Below are 23,997 nucleotides of genomic sequence, written 5' to 3'. Positions count from 1 at the left end.
TGAAGTAAACACCAGTTTATAGGTTAGTGCCTGTATTTATATTCCTGTCGCCACTAAATAATGGCTGTCTCCATTTTAATACCTACCTGTGGTGTTACCCAGGGCAGCTGGCTCTTCCTTGTTTAAAACAAGCAAAAAAGGAAGGTGGGGGTGAGGAAGAGAAGAAAGTTTTGTTATCATTCCACTCTAAGAGGAACTTAATAGAAAAGTGATTCAGTATTCCTTTCTGTGGCAAGCCGAAGCCAGTTTTAAAGACATAGTATTCAGTTTTACTTGGTGTAATTGAATTGCATCTCAAACAGGGAAAACAGAATTCCTTAACAGTATTTGTCTATCCAAGACACTGTAATTGTATATTCAGGCAATGGCAGATTAAGGGCAGAAGCATTTTATTAATAACTGAAAGCACATATGTGTGTGTGATGAAAAATGTTCTGCAAATCTGTCACTATGCAATCAAGTGCATTTTTTAAACTTTAGTTGTCACAAAGTTGCTACTGATTCTAAAAAAAAAAATAAAGAAAAAAGAAAGAAGTAAAACAGTTTGACGGTTAAAGAGTAACTTACAGTTCTTACTGCCTGCTATACGGAAATTTTGTAACTTTGTAAAGTCAGTCTCAGAAAGCCCTGTTGATGTTACTTTTAATCTTGGACTGATGAGTCCAAGTAGCCAGCATTTGAACCGAAGATAACTGCAGTCAGAATAACTCACAGTTTGTAAAAAGGTTCTCTAGATTCTCTGTTGAAGGACTCCATTAATAACTTTTACGTGAGAGGTTAATTCCACCCTCAGATTCTCAAAGTATTATACTTAACACTAAGTTGGCTTGTTGGTCAGTTCCCTTGGCTGTGGTATCATGAACTCTCAACAGTCCTGACCACAACTTGTAACTGTTACTTCCAAGAGGATATACTATGATGTTCCCTTCAAAAATGCTGGTGGTTTTGAACATTTGCCATCCTGTGGCATCTAAGTTTACCACAGTTATCACCAGCACTTCATTACATAATGGGTATCCATCCTATTGCTTTGCAAATGTCAGCTTTCTCATGGTTTCTGCACAGCATTGCTCTCAGTATGTTTGTCTTGATAGAGATTAATTTTAAGGAGATTTGCCAGCACTGATCCTTGTGCCCTGTACCAGTTGTAACCTACACTTAATCTGTTTTATCTGGTGCTGTGTACTAGGAATGGCATAGTAATAGTAGAGTACAGTAGTAGAATGTAGTAACATACCTCAGGCACTGTCTGAATTCTAAATATTTCCTTTTAAACTTGCTGAGCCTGACTTTGCTCCCATGCACACTGGTGTGTCTCTGCAGAGCTTGGTTTTCACCATTCCTGTAGAGCATCAGTGTTAGGCATTCAGATGGGCTGAGGGACACACTAACACTCAGTATTTGTGGCAAGGTCCACCTTTCAGCTCTTTATTTAGAACACCAACGCACAGCAATCTCTTTGGAGATTGATTCCCCTGTGAAACACCGTGGATTTGCTGGGACTGTGACTGTAAGACTTGCTTCCACCGGAGTGCAGGCTAGCTGCTGTCTCTGAGCTGCTGTAAAGCACTGCTGATGACACCTCTGCACAGCTGTAGGCTGAGAGAAGTCAGCTCTCGCTACCTCGCGCTTTGCTGCTGTGAACTGCGGGTGAGAGAGGCAGAGGAGCCTGCTGGCTTGCACATGGGCCTCGGTCACCCCAGCTGCACCTGGGTGCAGAACATCAGGATGGGCCACGTCTGTCAGCTGCGCTGGCCTTACATAACTTCCAGGGACTATCTGCTCTATCTCTTTCCCGTGGCGCATTATGACATGATATGACCTGAGGAGATGAGGGAGGTGCTTTAAACCTCAAGTGCATCTCGTCTTCCCGGGATCCTGCTCTGACAGGATTTATTTGGCCAGCAGCAATCATTTGTGGGTCGTTACACTTGCTGCTCACTAGACGAAGTGGTGATGCACTCAGACCACCTGTGCTTGGAGGACTGTCTCATCATCTTTTCTGATGTCTTGACTCCTGGCTCTGGTTTCAGCCCTGAAAAAAAAAGTGTAATTTTGGGTTAATAACTGTCATGCCATACTTGTCATCTTTGATGCTGTAACACTGATTTTGAAAATGCTCAGCATATAACTTCATATGAAGGAAAAGGAAGCTGCAGCACACTATCCTTTTATAAATGCTGCCTTAATATGCTCCTGGTTTATTTACCCAGCTATAAAATTAGTAGTATATGTGTTTCACAGAACAGTGAAGGATTAAGTAATTCTTTATATTTGTAAATTAGTCCTAGAGTGGAAAATATTTTTAGCAGAAGTGCCAAGAATTGCTGCCCTGAACTCAAACCCACATGCAAAGGTATGAGAAAGGTATTTCCTTTTCAGTAACTGCACTTAGAATATGTGTCTGGTCATAATAGTCTGGTAATTAAAAACATTTTCAATGAAAAGGAGGAAAGTTCTAAACATCATACACATCCTATATTCCTACTTCTATTACATTAAATAAAAGACAGAAAAGAGAGGAGGGGAAAGACAGTGGGAGAGAGCGTGCGTGCGTGCAGGGTCTCAGAAGGACCAAAGGCAAAAAATGAAGTGGAGAGGAATTCCAGACTGAGTTTTAAAATGTTTATAATCAAAGATTAAATTAATATTTTTGTGGAGAGCAGTATTAGAAAGATTTTAAATCATTAGTGCTTTTCATCATAGGTGGGCTTTCTTGATAAATGTAAGAAGTCTCAAGAATAATTAAAGGCATCTTAAAACTTAAAAATGACAATTTTAGCTTCTAAGAATTCATTGTAATGTAATAATACTGTATGCTTTTTAGTGTTACTTCTGTACTAGACATTTAATTACAGTCTTTGTGAGACATGTTATCTGTATAGTAACCAGTGCATAAAAAGAATGATATTTACTTTCACATGCAAGCTCTTGCTTGCCAGCTTTCTTTTTAAGATTATAGATTAAGATCTCCAATCTAGAATGTTCATGACTTCAATGAAAACAACTTAATTTGACACAATTTTGGGGAGGAATGGAGCATTTATTGTAATAGTACTGCTTCTCTAGTCACACTTTTGCAATAATACTTGAACTGCTGTTTAGCAGTGGGGTTTTCTTCTGTGCAAGGGCCCAAACTCAGTGTTCTTTGCTTGTTCAAAGGGTAGATTTTAGAATATCAAATGAAAAAGCATGTCTAATTCTTGTGTTGAGAAGTAGGATTAAAAAAACTTCTAAGCATAGTATGGTAGGTTTTTCACAGGTACAGTTTATTGCTGAGAGGAAATTTGAAGCTTGCTTTTGCTACATCAGATATTGACTATTGTCTGAAACATACACTGGACAATGTGAATTTATGGGGTTCATAGTTTGGTCCACCCATTGCTGTGAAAAAGTGAGTACATTTGCAAAAAGGTGCATAAAATTAGTTTTTCTCTCAATAAGTTTCCAGATTCCCCTACCTGTGGAAAGTGCTCCTCGACATAGTGAACTTCCCACAGTTCCTAGGTTCCGCACTGCCGTCATTGCAGAATGAGGCACGAGGGAAAAGAAACCGCATCCAGCTGTTTTAAAGCAGAGCTTTTCAGTTGATAATGTCGATCATAGATCTTCTTTTAGGTCTTGTTTCTCATTTCTTACCTAGCAGTCCTGTGCAGGAACGGTATGATATAGGTTTTGAGCCCCTAGTTTTGGTATGCTTTGAAAGAAAATCTCACAGTAAAGTCAATCGGTCAAAATCAATCTCTGTCCCATTGACTGCATTTTATTGACTTTCTTTTTCTTTTTTTCTTCACTTGACTCACTGAATACCATAATAATTTTTGCCATTCCTGATGACTTTCATTATAATCTGTTCAAGACAATTTTATGGCATGTTTGCATTTGAAACTTGTGATTCCACTACTTTATTTGGGCTGCGAGCCCTACAAGTAACTGACTTCTGCATTGCCGCTTAAAATGACAATTAGGATACTCATAGGTGTAGTTATTGTTTTCTAAGCATTCCAGAAGAATTTTATGGATACTGTGCAGGAGAATTGAACCAGTAGAATTTCTTTATATGTTTGGCAGGATGACAGATATGCCGTAAGAAGCATTATACTGTCTGATAAATTGCATTACCAAGCACTATTTCTTATAGGTTCTGTCTCTTTAAAAATGCAGTCTCCTCTATTTGCCCTATTAATTGTTGATATGTTGCCATCCACGAGACAAAAATTAGAGCTGTAATTAAATAATCATGTGATGCTCCTTAGTGCCAGTGAGAGCAAACTCATTTTTCCAGGCCCTGATGGTCACTGATTATTGTATTACTACTGGCTTGCTTTATTTTTTTTTAATGGCTCTATATTGCTGGGTTACCTAACCACTGCCCTTCTTTTCAAAATTAAAGGAATTGAAGAACATTAAGTCACCTAATTGGCCAGTAGTCTGTGGGGATACAAAGCAGTCATACCTTCTCTGCTTTTTGGTCACTCAGTTGGTTCTACGGGGAGAACTACATCAGTGGTGTGGTTGTGTGCCATTTAATTTACACTGGTGTTTTGGCTGGGATGGATGCATATAGGGAATGCCAGGAGAATTACAAAAGGAGCAGGGTATTAAAATTCAGAAATGATTAAAATTGAAATAAAAGGATGCTGCTGCTTTGCCAGTACTCTGGCAGTCATAATGACACATAGAGATTAGTTTCCACCTTCATCTTTTCCTTCTTTCTCATTTCCTCTTGTTTATTGTTGACACATTTTCCTTATGTCTCTGCTTCTCAGCACTTTTTTTTCACTGTTACATATTCCTACTTTTTCTCTTTCCTTAAGCATGGAGAAGCTTACTTAACCTTATTATAACAATAACAGAATAGGTTATTAATATTTAATATGCACATGATTAAAATTTCTCTCTTAAACATAGGTCAGCTCTATTATTAACTGACATGTTATTTTTCATTAAAAATTTTTATTCTGCCCTTACGGTTTCTCAAACACCCTTTACTTTGGTGGTGATTTAACACATAATGTTTAGAAAACTGTGTTAGGCTAGTGAAAAAAAAGAACTTACCAGTCATGGATAATCAATTATGCATGAATTCAGATATAACAGATGGAAACTGGTGAGTTAAAGTTTCTCTTTAGCTTCGTGATTTTTTTGTTTTGTTTTTGTGACACCTGTCTCTTATGTATAGATAAACATCTAACATAGCATACTGCTTTTCATGCATCTTTGTGTTTTTTGCTTTTTGGGTTTGGGTTCTTTTTTTTCTTTTTGGTTTTGTTGGTGTGGCATAAACTTATTTTCCCCTGTTTATAACTTACTATTTTTAATTTGTTTGTCTGTGAGCATTTCTATACTGCCTGCCTTTTCTAGGGCTGTAGTGTCCTGTGATGAAGCAAGCATTTAATCTTCTAATAAACTACACAATGTAATTTGACCTTAAAATTGTGTCAGCACGATATTTTAAATTATAGGAGTTCGTTTTTGCCTTCAGCTGCTCATGGACTATAGTGTTATGACATTAAAGCAACAGGGTAGACTGTGGCTGAGCATATGTATTCATATATGCATATATGCACATTCTTGTGATTGTGATACTTATATAGGCGTTCCCTCCAAAGGCATTAATTAAATTTCTTTCAATCATTTGACAATGAAGTAGATTGCTTTACTGCTTTTTATTAAAAAGTTCAGTATGGACTGAGTGCAATGCTTCTTTTGGTCATGGAAAGAATTTTACAGAACAAAATCAAGCAAAAATGACAGTAACTCTTTTGATATGCCCACAGCAATGACCACTTGGTATTAAGTAAATGAAGATCTGAATACATTTTCTTTCTCCTTTTATACAAAAGTATCTAAAAGAGTTTTAAGCATGAACTTAGATGTGAGATGTGTTTCTGTGTAGTTCATTCGTGGCAGCATATTCAGCGATTCTTGTATTTGAAGGTGTTTGAAAAATATGGGGGTAAGTTGATTTGGATGTTATTTTTCTGCAGCTGTAATAATTTGGAGCATTTCTTCACCTGGCTCCATCCACTTCAGAAGTGGCACATTTGTAGATGTGGTGCAGAGAGGTTTTCCATCTGTATATCCATAAAGGAAAAATGAATTGAGAGAATGCACTGCATCTTTCATGAGCAGAATATTCCAAAACTTCTCATTTTATCAAGATTTGTGAGGGAAAAATCTAATACAGGAAGGAGTTTGTAGTATAACCTGCCAGAAGCAAATTACAGAGAAGACATCTTTCCCGACAAATTTTTGTATTTAACACAGGAACTAACTTTCTACACACCTGTTACAGCATTTCCTTCAAGTGTTTTCATGAGTATAAATTACTATCATAAATATTAACCAAAATTTGCCCTAAAAATACTGTATTCTAGTGACTTTCCAGCTGCTGCTCTCCATCTCAGTTTGTTTCCATTGTAGCCACTTTGCAGGAAATCTAGAAACATAGTTGCTTTAAGAAAATATATACATCAAATACTTAAATACATGTTTGTTAATTTCTCTCTTTTTGTGTGTGTGTGTGTGTGTATGTGTTTGGTTTCGGGTTTTTTGGGGGTCTTTGTTGTTTTTTTTCTAAATCAGAACAAGTATGTTTAACATTTTGAAGTGATTTGGTTTTGCTTTATGTTGTTTGCATTAAACTAAGCATACTCTGACACATGTATAAATTACCTTTATGTAAGTGACACTACATATGCTAAACCTTTTTTAGTTAGCACCTGGTAATATTAACAGGTATCTTGTTCCTTAAAAGAGCTGTGAATATTAACAGCTAATTGCTCCTGAAAAGAACTAAAAAACTCATTCATTTCATCTTTGTTACTGTGGAATCATCTGCGTTTGAGATTGGAAGGAGCCCTAGAAGAAAATGCTAATTTGGCCAAAACCACCAACTTTCATTTTGTTTTACACCAAAACCACACATTTTGCATGTATTTCATGTACAGTGAATATTGACTTCTGTCAAGTTTTGGCCGTAATTAGATGCACAGTTTTACTTACAAGGTTTTGAACTGTAGAAAAAGTGCAGCAGAACATGTGCAGAGTTCTGAGTTAATGAAACTGGAAACAGGACATTTCATGTGGTTTTGTGTTTCATAATGAAAGTTTGACATAGTTCAATTCATCAATCAGTTCTAACCATTTCCTTCGACTTAAAACTCTTCCATGTTTTCAGTTTGTGTCGCTAGATTTTTAGTTGTATCATCAGGTCAGTGACAGAGATGATTCTCCTGTTGGTGAAGAATCCCTATGTAAGAACTCGCCATGGTTTGAGCTCTAGAGCACGAACATCTAAGTCTACATAGTAATATTTGAATCATCCTCTGTAGGGCTAAGTGCAACAGTTCAGATGTTTTCTACCATAATGCACAGCTTTCCTTGGGCTGTGTGAAATTCATCCCTACCCAGAATTGTTGGATCAAATTTCTGTATTCATAAAAGCATACTAACTGGGATAGAAGCACAGTGGTTGGAAGTGAGGGAAAATGAGTCACAAAATGGAAAAAAAATGCAGAACCAGTCAAAAAATTGCAAACAACATTGAAAAACACTTAGGAGATAACTTGCTGTAACTTTCCTTTTAAGAAGTAAAAAATAACAGGAACTGTGGCTTTCTGTGTCCAGGGATCATGATTTACATACTCTTAAATTAATAGAGCTTCTCTTCAGACACATCCCTAAAATAACCACTTATCAACTGACTCTTTTAGGTAACAATTATATGCCCATCTCATGCCCTAGGAGTTATCTAGTGCTGTGATGATGACGGAGAAGGAACCACTCTTTTTTCATCTCTCAGTGTCCCACATTAAGCATCTTCACATGAAAGACCTAAAAATTATACCTCTGGGTAGAAAGCTGTGAAATTAGTGACCTGCTGAAGATACATTTATGACATGGGAAACTTGACTGATCCTAAGATGCCAACTTTCCTCCTTTCTTCAAGCTGCCTAATTGCATAAAATGTTATTACATAAAGCTCTATTGCATTTTTTAATTTGTTCTTTTTTGTGGAAGTAGTTGGCTGTAGTTGCCACATGGAAATTACAAGCATGACTCATCAAGGTCCTAGTCTAGTGTTAAGGATGGAAGAGAATATGGTCTTCAAAATGCTTTTTTTAAAGTTGAAGCTTTTTATCTGAAGTGGTTCTAAAGTCCACAGTCATAAAACATACTGGCTTATATTAAATGACATATAGGTAGTGTTTGTGGGAGTTTATGTCCTACTATTGATAGCAAAAAGTGAACTCAGTTTGTCCACATAGCAGGCAAGAGACTGTGCAACTACAGAGTAAGATTTATGTGATTAACCACTAATATTGATTGCTCTAATCTTTTATGGGAAAGTGGGCACCTCTCTATTACAATTTTAAGCACCTAAGATTTCTTGTGGCAACCAGGGGTGAAAGACTCACTATTCTCATTAGCGCTCTTGTTCACCCTTCTCTACATCATGCCAAACAGATTTGTTGGATTTTACTCCATAATTTTCTTCCAGCATTTTGCCTCTCCGTGACTCACCAAGGGGTGAACTGAAATAACTGTTGGGGCCACATCTGCAGAAGTATGTATTTACTTCAGTTGCACAACCATCTTAGTCAAAATAGACATACAGCTACGAAATTACTTGCACAAAATGGTGCAGTAGTTTGACTAAAAGTAACTTGTTTTATCCATAATCACATTTTGCATATTCTTATTCAACTCCATTTTAAAAAAAGATTCCATGATTGAAGTACATTGCTGATAATATTTGCAGGAGTAAACGAGCCTCGTCACAGAGGCAATCAATAGGGAGATGTCTGTTTGTATATGATTTTACATATCTGCAAGCTAGCTGAGACATCCAGCTAAAAAATGCTGCACCATGGGACACTGTGTAGATATCTGATACTTCCCAGGAGCCTTGGGGTCTGTAAACTAATGAATGCACTACATGTATCCATATATGTAGGTTTTTCACCTCTGACAAATATGGTAAGGATAATTTACTTCACTTAATAACCAATTAAGTGCAGTTCAATACAGCTGACTATCGTAAGTTAAATATTCATTTTACGTAACTGTTTCAGGACATGGTGTGTGAGAGAACACAAACGAGCAGAAATTGCTCATGCAAAATGTGAGAGGGGACGACAGCTTGTGTGCGATGCCTTTCAGTGCTATGAATTTCATTTCATAGCACTTTTGCTTTTTGACAGGCATCCTATCCAGGCTGGGGCAGGTTGCAGTCAAAAAAATCTAGGTTGGTATGTAACTTTTGAGTTCAGCGTGGGGGATGTCGCAGAATGCTGTGATTCACATTGGTGTGCATTGGATTCTTGGGTCATATGTAAATTGAGATTGCTGCAGTCAGGTTGGTTGAAGCATTTGAGCGGTGTCAAGCAACTATTGTTGTTCAGGGCAAAGTGAAGGGGAAGTTAGTCTGAGGAAACTGAAAAACAACTTTAGTCTGAGGTGCAAAACTTGTAGGGCTATGGGACTGCGCTGACACAGCAGCGGTCATGTGCTGAGGTTTGCATAGGTAGACGTAGGAAAGGACTGTGGGGTGCATCCTTCCCCCTCACCCACAGCTCTGTCTAACCCACGTGGCAAGTAGGCACGAGCCCTCCGGGGCGTCACCCACCTTCCGGCCACAGATGTTTACCTTAAGAAAGCCACGGAAAGGTACTGCCATTGCCTTGCTGTCCAGCAGTACCATTACCCATAGACGTGCGCCCGTCACACCTTGCAGTGGGGGAAATGCATTCAAATTCCCACTGAAGAGAATTGTCCTGCTGTCCCGCTGCTGCTGCACAGCTCTGCATCACCTCCAGCATGGGATGGTGCTTACAGGTTGCCCAAAGGGCTGCAGCATTGTCAGAAGTATGTATGTGTAAAAGCCAATCAGCCTGATCTCCCCAAAGAAATCTGATAAAAGAGAATACACAGCCATGCTGGTTTTGCTCTGCTGCCAGGTCATTTCTGTTTGCATTGCACAAGAGCCAAGCCTCAAGATTTGGGCCCATATTTCCTAATTTATTTTGAACAAGAAAATATTGGAACAGAGACCTTAGGAGGCACTGAGGCAGCATGCCACACTGGAGAATTTGTTTTGCTTTGCAGCTACTGAGACTGCTGCTCGAGAGTTAATTCACCATGGGGTTGAAATATGCAGCCCAACTTTTTAAATATTTGTCTTATTTCAAAATATGCTAGGGCAAAATGCATTTATATATAATAAAAACAGTGCAACAACTTTATTAAGGATTAATAACCTTTATTAAGCATATATTTGCCTGCTGTACGTTGACTAGAAGCTATGAAAAATGTGATGTTACTATTGCCGCGTGTTTAAATGATTGCCTGCATATGTATCCATGACAATATCTATTCATCTTCTGTATTTTATATATGTTTTTATTATAAATATCTTTATTCTAGCTGAACATTTTAATATCAAAGTTGACACAGTGAAGTGCAAATTGGAATAGGTCAAATGAAAATCAGATATCTGTATCTTGAATTATTTCCAAGTAGTTCGGTATTGATAAGAGATATCTGATTGTTGTCTGTCAAGAAGTAGCAGCCTTCAGTAATTCGTGCTTTCTAGTCAAAGCAAGGGTTTCACACTCAGCTTTCCAAGTCTGTAGTAAATACTTTACCAGGCATAAGTGGTGTATGGGAATTAGATTAATCCATGTGGTAGAGAGTTTATAAGGTTTAGTGCATATATGTAATTTCAAGTAGAGAGTTCTTTTCCATAACCATTTATCTCAAGCATAGGAAGCATATGCACAATTATATAATTAACAGAATATTTGTTTGTCAGTGTTTGGTTATGTGCGTAATAATATCATTATTAGGCCTTCTGTGCTCCTGTATTATCAGATTGTTATCTCCCTGCTCCTTTAATTCACCATCTCTGCTTTTTAGATTAATCACTTTGTTTTAATCCAAACATTGTGTTGTTTTGGTTTGTCTTTTTTTTTTTTTTTAACCAGGAACAGAATTATTTGTGAACACCAAAGCAAAAGTTATTTTAGAAGATTTTAATCTTTTGTTGTTGTTATTTGATTTTGTTATTATCATATCTGGTAATCATTTTTATAAGGTGGTATTTTAGTCCCAAATCTTGTTCCAGATCATATTTGCTCTATTCTAATCAGCTCTGCATCTCTTAAATTATCTTCAGTGTCCTTTTCCTCCATCATGCTGCAGACAGCATACTGCCAGCTGAAACTCTCACAATCTTCATGATTTTTTTCTTTAGTGGCCAGTCTTGCTTACTGCTGAAGTTTAAGTTTATCTTATCAGGCTTTTCTGAAAAGGTTGAAAAAACAGTACATTGATATTTTCCATTGTGCCTACAAAGTTTGAATTAAACTAGTTAATACAGTTTTCCTTCAAATATTCAAATGTATTGGGAAATACATATATATATAATATATATATTTTTTTTAAGAGGGACTGATTGATACTCTATCTTGTTGAAAAAAAAGATTGGTTTCTAAACAAGCAACCTGCTAGACAGTTACCCCTTGATCATATGTTATGGAAGATGTCATCTACATTTTCCCTTGTTTTTCTTTGTGAAACATGTTTCTTTGGTTTTGGGTTTTGGTTTTTATTTTTCCTTTTCAGCAGTCTCGGTAATGATCTTAGTAAGCCTTTTCAAGACACACAACATAGGTACAACTTTTCATGTTTCATACATATGCCACCTCCACTTATTCTGCTTTGAATAATAGTATTATGTAACAGTGTATTCATTTTCCAGCCTTGCATTTCTTTGCTTCTGAGATTATAATCTATTTTATGCACTGCAGAATATGATAAATATTTCATGCATTTTGCCCTATTATCATTTTCTTTTTCCTGCATGTCCTATATGCTGTTTGTGCTTATTTTAGTAAACATCAATGTGATTCTTTACCTTGTCTTCATGCATTCCTCTTCTTTAATAATAAGCAATATATGCGTAGTGCAAAATTTTCTCTTTATAGAATTAATGATTTTCCTTTTCTGTGTTCAGAGGCCATACTATTTTGTGTACTACAGGACTGGTATTAGCCTTCTCACTCACCTACTTTTGCTGCTGCCTCATGTTTGTATTTTGTTGTTGCTTTGTTGTTGGTTGTTTTAAAGTTACTGCCCTAAACGTTTTGGTTATATACCTGTCTATGCAGTAATTCATGTTTTCTTTGGTCGATGATGCAACTTTCCCTTTAGACATAGTCTATTCAAACACTATGCATTTTATCAATAAAGAAGTTTAATTTTTCCCTTATCTCGCAGCTTGTACAAACTTGTTGCTTTCAAGTTTGTCTAGTTGGGTTACTTTCTTCCAAGTGCATGATGGGAACAAGCCATGTCTGTCTCGCAGTTACTTATTTTGTCAATACTTTACCACCTTTTAGCTTTCACCTTCCAGGGGTGGCTTTCGGTCCCGCGCTCCGGACTTGACCCAGGGGCAGTTTTGTGGCGTGGGGATGTGGCATCTGGCCGTCCCGAGCCCGGAGCGGTGTATCGCTCTCACGCGCGGTGTGTTGCAGCTCGCTCTGGCTGGCTGCGGTGCCCAGCGGAGCCACCAGAGCCGCGGTGGATGATGACCTCCGCGGAACGAGGCCGGTTTCACTCAGCCTCGGCCGCCTTTCAGAACCGTGGCTGGTGCTATTCTTTAACCCCTGTCGGTATCGAAGGCGAGGGGAGGGAAGGAAAAACTTCTTTCCCTCACGTGGGCCGCTGGCTCCCCGGGGCGGCCCCCGCGGCGCGTCCCCACCTGCGGGCCCTGCGGGGCCACCGCCGCTGCCGCTGTGCACCTGCCAGGCGCGGCCCGCGCAGGCTCCGCGCGGAGGGGCGGGGGCTGCGCCAGCGCGGCGCACCCGGCAGCGCCGGCAGGATATTGTTCAGCCTTCACCCCCGCCCCTCTTCCTCCTCTTCTTGCTGCTGTTGCGGGTGCTGCTGCTGTGCCCCCATGCCCGACCCCCGGCTCGCCCCCTCCGCCGCAGGCCCCATCTGCCGGGGGGCGCGCTTGTGGCGCGGGGCGGCGCGGAGCGGGCATTGTGCGCGGCGCAGGCAGGGCCGCCTCACCCGCACCCAGCGAGCTGCAAATTCGTGCGCGCCCGGAAGCCGCACGCCCTCTTCCCCCGGCCCCCCCGCTCACCTACCGCCGCCGGCGGCCGCCCCCCCGGCCTGGCCCGGCCCGGCCCGGCCTGGCGCCCCCTCCCCGCTCCTCGCTGCGGTCCCCCTCTGCCGCCGCACTTCTGCCGACCCCCTCCCCCTTCCCCGGCCTCCCCTCCCCCACGCCTCTCTCCTTCACCACCACCACCTCCTCCTCCTCATCCTCCTCCTCCTCCTCCTCTGCCACTTTCTCTCTCTCTCCCAGGACGCGTCGGATGATCCGGGGCCGCTGGGGAAGGGCTCCGGGCAGCAGCAGGGAGGCTGCGTCCTCCTCCCGTCTCCGGCTGTGGGGAAAAAAAAAAAAAAAGCCGGTGGCCTCGGTGTTATTTTGTATTAAAATGAGGAGGAGGAAGAAGAAGCAGCGGCAGCAGCGGCAGCGAGCGGTAGCGGAGAGGAGGAGAGGAGGCTGTGAGCAGGGGACGGCGGCGGCAGCAGCAGGAGGAGGAGGAGTAGTGATGAGTCAACTAATAATTTAATGGGGACAGAAACAGAGAGGGAGAGAGAGAGAGGAGGGGGGGAGCAGAGCAGAGCGAGGCAGCTCCGTCCGGGGACACACACACATACACACACACATATCCATGTAACATCCAGCAACAACCACCAAACCGGCCTAAATAACAACCATACCCAGCCAGCCAGGGGAAACGAGAATTAAAAAAAAAAGACAAAATACAAAGCCTACCATTATTATTCTTTTTCAATTGTTACTGGGGTTTTTTTGCTGGCTTGGTTTTTGTTGTTGTTGGCTTTTTGCAACCTTTCTATTTTATATTTTTTACCCCTTCTTGCGAGTAACTCTTCTCGGAGTTCCCAGATTTTTTTTTTTTTTTTTTTTCTTTGCAGAAGCAGAACCAGTTTTTTGTTGTTGGTTATCTTTTTTTTCCTTTTTTTTTTTTTTCCTAATAGGATCGGGGTTTTTTTTAAATTATAATTTCTCCCGGTGTTGGACTCGGAGGGAGTGAAACCTCGTCACTTTTTTGTAGTGGTGGTGTGCCTTGTTGTGTGTTTCCTTCCTCCCCTCTGTTCTTTTTCTCTCTCCCCTCCTCTCTCGCTCCCTCTCTCCCCCTCGTCACTCGCACAACAGCCCCCGGTAAATGAGAGGAGACAGGTCCTCTCTGCCTTTTTTTTTTTTTTTTTTTTTTTTTTTTCCCTCCCCGGACCGCAGAGGCGAGATTAAAAGTGGCATTTTAGTGCCTTTTCCTGCAATTTTCTCTCCACTTTTTTTTTCTCTTTTTATCTCCAGTAGCGATCTCTGGGGCTGAGGTTTCCGCAGAAAGTTTGGGGGCTGTTACGGTGTATATTTTGCGGAGGGGGAGGGGAGCGGGCTCCTTCTGTGTGTGCTGCTCCTCTGGGTGCCTATTGGAGAATAATAGTGTAAGTGACAACCTAGAAGTAGACTTTCTGCTCTTCACACTGGATAGAAAAGCTGCCTTTTTTTTTCTTTGCTTTTTTTTTTTAATAATCCCCTTTCTCACTTGATCCTTTATGCATTGGTTTTATTTTTGAAAGGATAGCTAGACTTAAATCACCCTCCACCTTAATTTAAACCTGCTACTTATTTTTAAATTATTATTATTATTATTAATTCCTCGTTTTGAGCGTTACACTTGTCTGATCAATTTGATCTGCAGCTCTGTCTTCCGTTGCTAAACCTCGAAAACTGGCTCTCTCAAAAGATATTTAATCTCTATTTTTTTTTTTTGTCCATTGCCATTTTTGCTCATGGCTACTCTGTTTCTCGCTATCTGTTTTTGCCCCTCCCCGCCTAGAGGAAAATAGCAACAAGAAAAAAAAAGAAAAAAATAAGAGAATATTAGAGGAAGTAGTCCTCAGGTCTGCTGCCCCCCACCCCCCCCCCCCCCCCTTCAGAAAGGGGGGGGACCTAAAAACATCAGTCTTGAACTTCTTCCTCTTCAAGAGCTCGGGCTGCAAAGGAAACCTCCTTTGTTTTTGTTATTTATATGCTGTCAAGTTTTGAAGTGGTGAGTTTCGGGTCGGTTTTGCTAATTTCACTCAGAAAACTGCAGTGTTTCTGTTTCTAGATAAGTACTTTGCTTCTTTGTCTCTTTAAAAGGTCACAGGGAAAGCTTGGCCTGGATTGTGAGAGCCATATGGAACGGATAAGTGCGGAGCCTCTCTCAAATGTGATTATGGGTTTTTATGGGGGAGGGAGGGAAGAGGAGGGGAAAGGCATGGGGAGGGGGCTGATTCAGGAGGAGAGAAAGAAATAATATAATACCGGCAGCGTTACATCGCGACAAAAGGAGATACGGCACCGACTCTCATTCAGAAATTGCGCGGTGTGCCCGTACGTGTACGCTGGCTCCGGGAAACTGTGCCTTGAAATTGTGCTCTTCTCTCACTGATCTGTGATGAAAACTTGTAGTTGTGAAAGATGCCTAAATGCGAAACCCGGGGAAACTCCTGGCCTGGAACCGGCAGAGATGATAGGTCTTTCCTGCCACCCTCTCCCTGGGCAGGCCATGCTGGTTGTTGCTCATCACTATTCCAAACTGAGGTTTCATGAACTTTAGCCTTGGGCATGGAGTTTAAATGAGTAAATTAGGTGTTTTATGTGCATGTAATTTTGCTTTGTAACATAAAGCTTTTTACAAGATGACTAAGCGGTGAAAGGATGCCGATGGGTGGGTATTCTCAGGCCAAGCAAAAATGACCCATTTGGTGTTTTGGTTGCAGTCAGTGTATTAACTAAGTGGCGATCTATCACTTTTATTCACTGTACATGATGTAGTGCGATTCTGACTCATGATGACTAGATACTTTTTGTAGCAAAGAACCTTCCTGCCTTAGAGTACTTCTGAAGTTGCCAAAAGTGATGAGGAATTTCTTGTTCGAAGCTTTTTTGTGTGTGTTTTCTTTTACTCTTCCCCCCCCCAACACCCCTTTTTTTTTTTTTTTTTTTTTTTTTGTTAATCCTCTTTTTCTTGAGATAGACCAGTCTCAGAATAGCAGCCCTATGGTCTGTTAGCGTTGTTAGAAACATCGGAAGATGTTAACAGTTTGAGTCTGTAATTCTTTGCTTAGGTTACACTTAGCACAGTTTAAAAAATTCTTTTTGAAAAGTGGCTAAAATAGGCATATTTACTGTTAATGAGACGCATGACCTAAAACAGATGGGATAAAGATGAACCTTAGCTTGTCACCTAACAGCATAAGGAAAAATAATGATTGTCTGAACTTCATCTATTTGGTTGCATTCTTGAGGTTGCTTGTAAAGGTTTGAATTAATACATTGCTTTTTTCTTCACCGTATCGGGAAAAACAGCGTGATGTTCAAACAAGAAAAAAATAGTCTACAAAATTATCATTGGCATGTATACTAGTGACATAGAAGTGCATATATATAAAGATTCCAAGATATTTAGGCTCTAATAACTTGGCTATGAAATGTGCAGAAAATGTATTGAATTATTAGCAAACTGAAAGAAAAAGCAGCAATTTTCCGATTCACACCAGTCTTTCTAAATGTGACTTCCCCAGTATTACTATTTGTACTTGCTAATGTAAATACTGGTTCAAAGATTAATGTCTGTTGACCTGTCCTTAGTAATTATATTATTTATGTATATATATAACATAATTGTCTGTATAGTTATACCTTTCCCTGTCAGGGAAAGGTAGATAAAATACCTAACAATCACAACAGTATTGATTAGTGAAATCATAACCAGAAAGATGCCTTTGCTCTCAGCAAGCTTTTTTAATATAGTTGAAAACCAGGTACTGATGAGTGGCAAAAATCCTTAAAACTTAGCGAAATTTTTAGTGATTTAACTGTAATTGTTATTCATGGACAGAGGTTTCAGAAGTTTAAGAGAAGGGAAGTACAAGCATGCCAATATATACCTTTTCTTAATTTGCTATTGAAATTCTGGTTTTTTGGTTTCAAATAGCTGTGTCAGCATCACTCAGGTTTTGGGGTTTTTTTATATTTAAGGGCATCAAAAGTACTGTGGAAATTGTGGAGGATTTTCCCCAGCTTTATGTTTGATGAGAAACTATTCAGTTATTTATCTTAATTGAATAAACTACTTTGTTTAACACTTGAAGCTTAATATCTGAAAAATTACATATTTTGAACCTTGCAGAAGTTGATAAATTCTGTCTAATATTGGTTAGGAAACTCAAAATCAATCCTCTCCCGCCACTACTTTCTGAAGTTAAATGTCAAATTCTTTTCTAACTTCTGTTTTTAAGGGGGAGAGGAATTGTAAATGGACAATAGTCTACATCTCTAATAAATCTGTTGCTCCTTCAACTTAAGTTTTAACAATCTCTCTTATTTTTGCTTGTCCATTTTATAATCAAATAGATCAAGAAATTTTTCATTAGAATCTTTCTCTCCACAACAAAAACATCCGCGAATAATAACAAACATTTCTGTGAGATTTGTGACAATACCTGTCTTGGAGCACACACCTTGACAATCATCATCATTTATATGGGTTTTAGACTCAGTTCTAGTAGAATATCTCCAAAGATTTTTAAATTTTTTTTAAGAGGTACTCTGGTTGGCTTTTAAAAACCATTCCACTAGATTATGATACAATTTCTCTGTAAACTGGGATATGAGGTAATTTTTGAAGAATAAGTTTGTTTCTTTTAAAAAAGGCATTTCTTTCTAGTTAAAATAGTTATCTATTCTTCTTTATGAGCTTGTGATACATTTATATCTGTCTCTGTACATGTGCAGGCTGTGTACGTATACATATGCGCACACGTGTACAACATATATATTTTTTTTTAATCATGGCAGGTGATCTTTAGAGGCGGGACTGAGTATGGATCATTTGAACGAGGCAACTCAGGGGAAAGAACATTCAGAAATGTCTAACAATGTAAGCGATCCGAAGGGTCCACCAGCCAAAATTGCGCGCTTGGAACAGAATGGGAGCCCATTAGGAAGAGGAAGACTTGGAAGTACAGGAACTAAAATGCAAGGAGTGCCTTTAAAACACTCTGGACACCTGATGAAAACTAATATTAGAAAAGGTAACGCTTTTGATAATTCTGCATTAGAGAAATATGATTTATAATATTTGGGGGGAAGCATACTTTTGCAGACTCTACTTCATTTATATTTCAGGATTAATATCTCCATTCTAAAATACTATATATTCCCAATTCTGATATAAATCACTTTTGGGAAATGTAAGGTTCATTCTTGGGTGGAGCATCTTGCTTTTCAGGGTGGAGTCTGATTTTTGTTAAGGTAAAGGCTAGCTACTGAGATTAAAGCAAATTCTTACATTGAAATAATAGTAATTTGGTGCGTTAATTCTTTGAGTAGGCGCTGGGCTAAGAAACTCAAAAATATGTAAGAGTAAATACTGAACCCCCAAAACAAATTCTTCGCCTTTCCTCCTAATGATGGTCCTATGATTGGAAGGGCAGCAGTATTTCCATAGCAGTTGCAAGTTGGTTTAAAGGAGAGAGTGTAAATCTTTAGGTATCACATTGGAAAAGTCATTTATGATGTCAATCTTCGCAGTTTATTTTCTTAAGTACAATTCATTATTGAACAATGAACAACTTGGGTGTCATATTTTTCAGTGGCTGGTTTGCTGTAATTAGACATTTACACAAGGAAAAGGCACATTTAGAATCATTGATGTTTGTATATGGATGGCTTTTGTTTGCATTGAAAATACTTTAAATGGACAATAATATGCAAATTTTACTTATCAAAATTCGTAAGTCTTTTTGACCATGTCCTGCAGGCTTGCTAATTTAAATCGAAATATGCTGCATATAATTTGGCATATATCTTAAAACAGCCTCTACTTTTCCTAGTATAATCAGTTATGTTTATAATCCAGATTTTTCTTGTATTTGCTAAGCAAAGTGCAAAATGCAACCAAGACTATTAAATGCACAAAGTTAGAAGGCAGAGGAATTTCATTGTGTCTGATGCATAACATTTATCGTACAATCATTTATTTTTTCCTCGGTTTGGCGAAAACAAAGAATATATTGATCCTGAAATGAACAGACACAGCAGTCCGTATTGTTAGATCTTTATCTATTAAAAATGGAAAAACAGCACTTCAGCAAATTCTTTGGCCTCTGCTCATGATTACCCTATTTATTGATTGTTTGCCAAGAATGTATGCATCTTAAGAAAGCCAGGGTAAGAGCATTAAAAATATAATTTATTACGGCTTTTCAAGCAGAGTGCATTAACATTGTACAGTGAAGCAGTGGGGCTGTATAAAAAGGACTTTCTGACGCCTGCAAACATATAAGTTCCATAAATTCCTAAATAGGAGATTTCAGCTGTCTCTGGTATTATGTGATATTTGCACAGCAAACTTTAATGCCAGGACAGTTTTAGACAAGGATTCTACAGACTTCAGTGCTCCTTATGGCAGACGTGCTGTTTACACAGACTCATAAAGCTTCAGCAAAAGCTCTAACACTGCCTTCAGGTTTAAATCATGCTGTATTTTTAGCAGGGAGCACTGACCAATGCTCTCCCCTTTAATACTAGAAGGTTATGAAGTTGCTGCACTTGGAGGTCTTGCCAAGTACTAGCAGGAGTGATCAGCCAGCTGAGATGGTGCTCTCCTGTATAACATTTTTCACATTTACAGAAGGACACTAGTGACAGTTTGCTAAAAGATTTAGTGGCTTGATTTGTAGTCAGATGATACCTGTGTCGCACTGCCGGGATCCACCTCTGTTAATCTATGCTGTGCCTCAAAATTTGGCCAGGAGGCTCTCCTGTGTTGTTTAAAGTACCACATTTCCCAAAATGCTGCAACTGAAGAAACCATGTACCCGGCAAAAAAAGGGGCTGATAAGCAGCAAAGTACCTGTGTGTTGTGTCTGATCATAGCCTAATTTGTAGGAGCTGATAAGGGGAAAAACTAATATGCTTTAGCTGGTTTAGGATGTATCTGCACTGTTTGTTAGAATGAAGCTTTGCTTACACTTTATCTTCAGGAATTACTGGTGAAACTACGTAAGAATTTTGAGCCCTTACTCTGAGTCAGATAGGTAAAACATCAATTGTGAGAGCCTGAAAGGGAGAAAAAGCCCAAAAACCAAACCACCACCTTTTTGCAGATGAATCGTGTGTGTCCACAGCTTATTTAAAACCAGTGAAATAAACATCGCTTTGCATGTACTGCTTTTGCTTTGGTCTTCTCTCCCTTCCTGGCCAGTCTCACTCAGATTACAAAAAAAAAAAAAAAAAAAATTAAAAAGAAAAAAAAATCTCCTTCCTGCACTACATAAATATTGGCAAGCTTTTGCTCTTGTGTTTCAGTCTTTCATGCTGAGCCTATTGGGCAAACTGGAGTGAGTTTGTGAGCTTTTCCTTGCAAGCCTGAAGGGGTTTGTTTGTCAGAGATTGGCTCTGTGGTGAACAGATGTATTTTAAATATACGTGCTTAAGAGGTATCTTTTTTATCGTGATTTCTTACTATACGTTAGAGCACAAATCAGCAGACATGGTCTTACTCTATTGTCAAGAGTAAAGCTTCCTTTTAGACTATAGCACGTCTGGTGCACCTTAGCAGGTTAGGAGGTTTCTGTAAGTCTAGAGGGCAGTGGTTATAGAGGCATTAACATTGTAGGACTAATTGGAGTTCCTGGGTGCCCTGTTAAAATAACCCTTGTCATCATTTATGCTAAAGATGATACCCCTCTGGCAGGCTGCCATAAGACAATTCTGTACATCTCCTTTTAACCCTTCTCCTTTCTGTCATTAAGAGATCCTAACCTGTGCTGCTGGAGACAGTGGAACAGGATTGGAGCTTAAAACCACAAGTCATTGTGTCATCAGTGTCCATCTGGGAGGCTGGGAGGGATTTTCATAAAGTCCAGGAATCTGATTGCTGGGAGAGACTTTGTCCCTAAACCAGCTTGGGTTGTTTGTTACCTCTGTCATCAAAAGGGAGGAAAATAAAATAAAATAAAATAAAAAAGAAAAAGGCAAAACGAAAGAAAAAAGGTTACTTGCTTAATATTCTGTGCAGTGTATGGAAGGGTTTGCCATATGATGCTACGAAACTGGAAACTAGTGATTAACTTTCAGGCATGCCAAAATAGCGTTGTGGGATGTAAAGTGCGGGAGACAACAACAAGAACAACAAAAATAAACCTGAACTGCAGGTACACTTCTTAAAGTGGCATTGAAGTAATGATTTGTTCCTTAAAGATGCAAGTGAAAGTAGTGCTCAATTGCACTCAGTGAATGAAACACGAATTAGTGTTAACTTTTGCCTTGTTTCCTTGTGTACTCTTTTCAGAGTGAATGTGTAACACACAAGGTGATTTGTTGTTGATGTTGAAACCAATTAAATATTTTTGGCAGGACTAAGAAAGTTTTAATGTTAACAAACAAAATTGTGTGGCTGGTACTAAAATGGCTTACAGTGAAGACATCTGCAGTATGTATTTAGGTTCTCATGCTGCCTGCTACTCACAACAAATCAGGCAGGACAGACAGAATCAACTTCTCTTCAGTCAACCTTGTTATTTCTATAGAAGGTAATTCTTTAAATCTGCATCTGATCAAGGGAGATAAATTTGCATTTCTGCCTTTCAGGGAGATGTATGTTTTGTAGAACTTTCTGGTTTTTGGGGAGGGTGAGGGGAAAGGACTCGGTGAATATGTTGATTAAATATTTGTGATGATTCTTGATGCCTCCTCTGCCTGTTCGTACAGGTTTTATTTACATAACTCTGTATAGACCCACTTACTCTAATATAACTCAAGTTTAATATGTTAAATTTAATTTTTTTAATAGGAAGTATGCTTCCAGTTTTCTGTGTAGTGGAACATTATGAAAATGCCATTGAGTATGATTCTAAGGAGGAGCATGCAGAATTTGTGTTGGTGAGGAAGGATATGCTTTTCAACCAGCTGATTGAAATGGCATTGCTATCTCTTGGATATTCTCACAGCTCTGCTGCCCAAGCAAAAGGTAAATAAGATTATGAAATTGTACAATGAATTGTGTTTGTTTGTGGGGTCTTGGGGGAGGGGCAGGATTTCTTTCAGGAATGCAATGCAGGTTTTACTTCTTAAATTTCTTACAGATTCTGTATGGTTTTTTTTCCTTGATGTGTTTTTATTTAGTTAGTGCACATTTTGTTCATGGGGAATGTGGAGGTAAATTCCTTTTTTTTTTTTTTAAGAAGAAAAAAGACTTCAACTGAATCATTAGTATGCTTATTGACCTTAATAATCTGCTCCACTGAGGATCCACAAGGAAGTGTAAAGCATATTTGAGCAGATGGACTGTTGAGAGTCAACTTGCATTTATGACTGAATATCCAGCTCTGTTTCTTTTATTTTGTTCCTGATGGTTTTATAGACTGCAAAGTAATTTTTTTTTTTGTGCTCAATTCTTGCATTGCAAAATTCTTACTAATTTGTTAAGCGGAATGCTAACTATTATATCATGTCCTACTGAATTCATGGGAGCTTAGGAAAATATACTTCTATACATATTAAAAAAATCTCTACTGCAATGCATTTGTATTATTTCATAATATAGATAAGGCCTATCCTTGGTGGTGTGTGGGTGGGGGTTTTTGGAGGGGACGGGGTTGTTCTTTTGTTTTGCCAGATTTAAGAGGTTAGAAACAAAGGTAGTGATCTTGTTAAAATCAGATACTTCTTTTGCCCCTAGGAATTAGGTAAATCACTTTCTTTCAATTTTTCCTGTCCTTCTTGCCCACTCCCCTTCCCCTCCGAAAATTACAATCCTGCAGGGCTTATCCAGGTTGGGAAGTGGAATCCAGTTCCACTCTCCTATGTGACAGATGCCCCTGATGCTACAGTAGCAGACATGCTGCAAGACGTGTATCATGTGGTCACACTGAAAATCCAGTTACACAGGTAAGTCATATACCAGTTCTGGGTTGTGAACTGTTACTTGTCTGCTCTTAACTGTTAATATTGCTTGTATTTAATTCCCACTGTGTTTTGTGCTCAAAGTACAAAGGCTTGCCTAAATTCCTTTTTAGTTACTCTAATTCTTCTTTAACTTACAGTATACTATTGCAGAAAACTTTTATAGCTCTGATACATAGATTTTCTTTGGATATCTCATTAAAACTATATTGCATTTTAGTCAATTAAATGATGCATTACAAGAAGGCATTTTACATAAAGTTTACTTAAGAGAAAAATATTTTTGCATATCATGAACAGTACCATCTGTGTGCATTTTGTAAAAGAATGACTTGCTCTCACTTATTGTTGCTGTCTAGGTTCTTAAATTTCACGGCAACAAAAAAGCAAAAATAGTTAATATATTAATGCTTTTCATGATCAGTCGTGAGAAAGCATTACACCTTAAATTGTTTTACCAAGCGCATCAGAGCAGGAAGGTAGAAGTAACATGAAAAAATAGTCGCCACATGCAGCTGATGTATAATTCATGCATCAATACAGCAGATGTGTTGTATAAAGTAATTAACTAATCGGAACAATCAGGAGACCGAGAGCAATCTCCAGATGCATCTGCTTGATGCGCAAAATGAAATCTGTCTGTCTTAAAGGAATGTTCTGCAGCAGGATGCAATCTTGTAATAATCCCTTTTCTAATCTGTGTTTCAAATAGTTGCCCTAAACTAGAAGACTTGCCTCCTGAACAATGGTCTCACACAACAGTAAGAAATGCTCTGAAGGACTTACTGAAGGATATGAACCAGAGTTCATTGGCCAAGGAATGTCCCCTTTCGCAGGTACTTAGCATAACATGTAATAAATAATAAAGCACTATAGGCAAGGCTGATGTGAGATTTGAGATTTCTACAGACTGTAGCAAGTAGTACCCGTGGAGTGGA

The 23,997-nt window shown here is 39.0% G+C and overlaps 2 protein-coding genes across 6 annotated transcripts in view; one reads left to right on the top strand and one right to left on the bottom strand.

Annotated features, from left to right (window-relative positions):
• Window positions 1-23,997, top strand: part of SATB1 (SATB homeobox 1) — a 91,943-nt gene that overhangs the window by 3,921 nt on the left and 64,025 nt on the right. For 2 of the 5 annotated variants that reach the window (XM_030967528.1, XM_030967561.1), the window contains exons 1-5: window positions 13,262-15,152; window positions 17,948-18,183; window positions 21,948-22,124; window positions 22,918-23,044; window positions 23,772-23,895. In XM_030967528.1, coding sequence (XP_030823388.1) covers window positions 17,973-18,183; window positions 21,948-22,124; window positions 22,918-23,044; window positions 23,772-23,895 — 639 coding nt within the window. In that variant the 5' untranslated portion in view covers window positions 13,262-15,152; window positions 17,948-17,972. Of the gene's footprint in view, window positions 1-13,261; window positions 15,153-15,244; window positions 15,315-17,947; window positions 18,184-21,947; window positions 22,125-22,917; window positions 23,045-23,771; window positions 23,896-23,997 lie in introns of those variants that run through there. The other 3 variants (XM_030967553.1, XM_030967544.1, XM_030967536.1) reach the window with 3 other exon arrangements.
• LOC115912236 lies at window positions 11,301-15,714 on the bottom strand. The gene is made up of 3 exons (XM_030963698.1): window positions 15,483-15,714; window positions 12,415-12,853; window positions 11,301-11,310 (listed from the first exon to the last, which is right to left on the bottom strand). Exons 1-3 carry the CDS (start codon window positions 15,712-15,714, stop codon window positions 11,301-11,303), a joined length of 681 nt encoding a protein of 226 aa, XP_030819558.1.

The sequence above is a fragment of the Camarhynchus parvulus genome, chromosome 2 (genome assembly GCF_901933205.1).
Source record: "Camarhynchus parvulus chromosome 2, STF_HiC, whole genome shotgun sequence".
Taxonomy (NCBI): Eukaryota; Metazoa; Chordata; class Aves; order Passeriformes; family Thraupidae; genus Camarhynchus; species Camarhynchus parvulus.
The sequence above is the reverse complement of the archived record's forward strand: the minus strand, read 5'-3'. Positions and strand labels throughout refer to the sequence as shown.

Bases quoted from the DNA above. Each gene is read 5' to 3' on its own strand.
- LOC115912236 (XM_030963698.1), bottom strand. From the start codon at position 15,714: ATGCCCAAGGCTAAAGTTCATGAAACCTCAGTTTGGAATAGTGATGAG. The intron at 12,854-15,482 runs GTACGGGCACAC...GCGCTGGCGCAG, and splicing joins TTCCCGGAGCCAGCGTACAC to CCCCCGCCCCTCCGCGCGGA.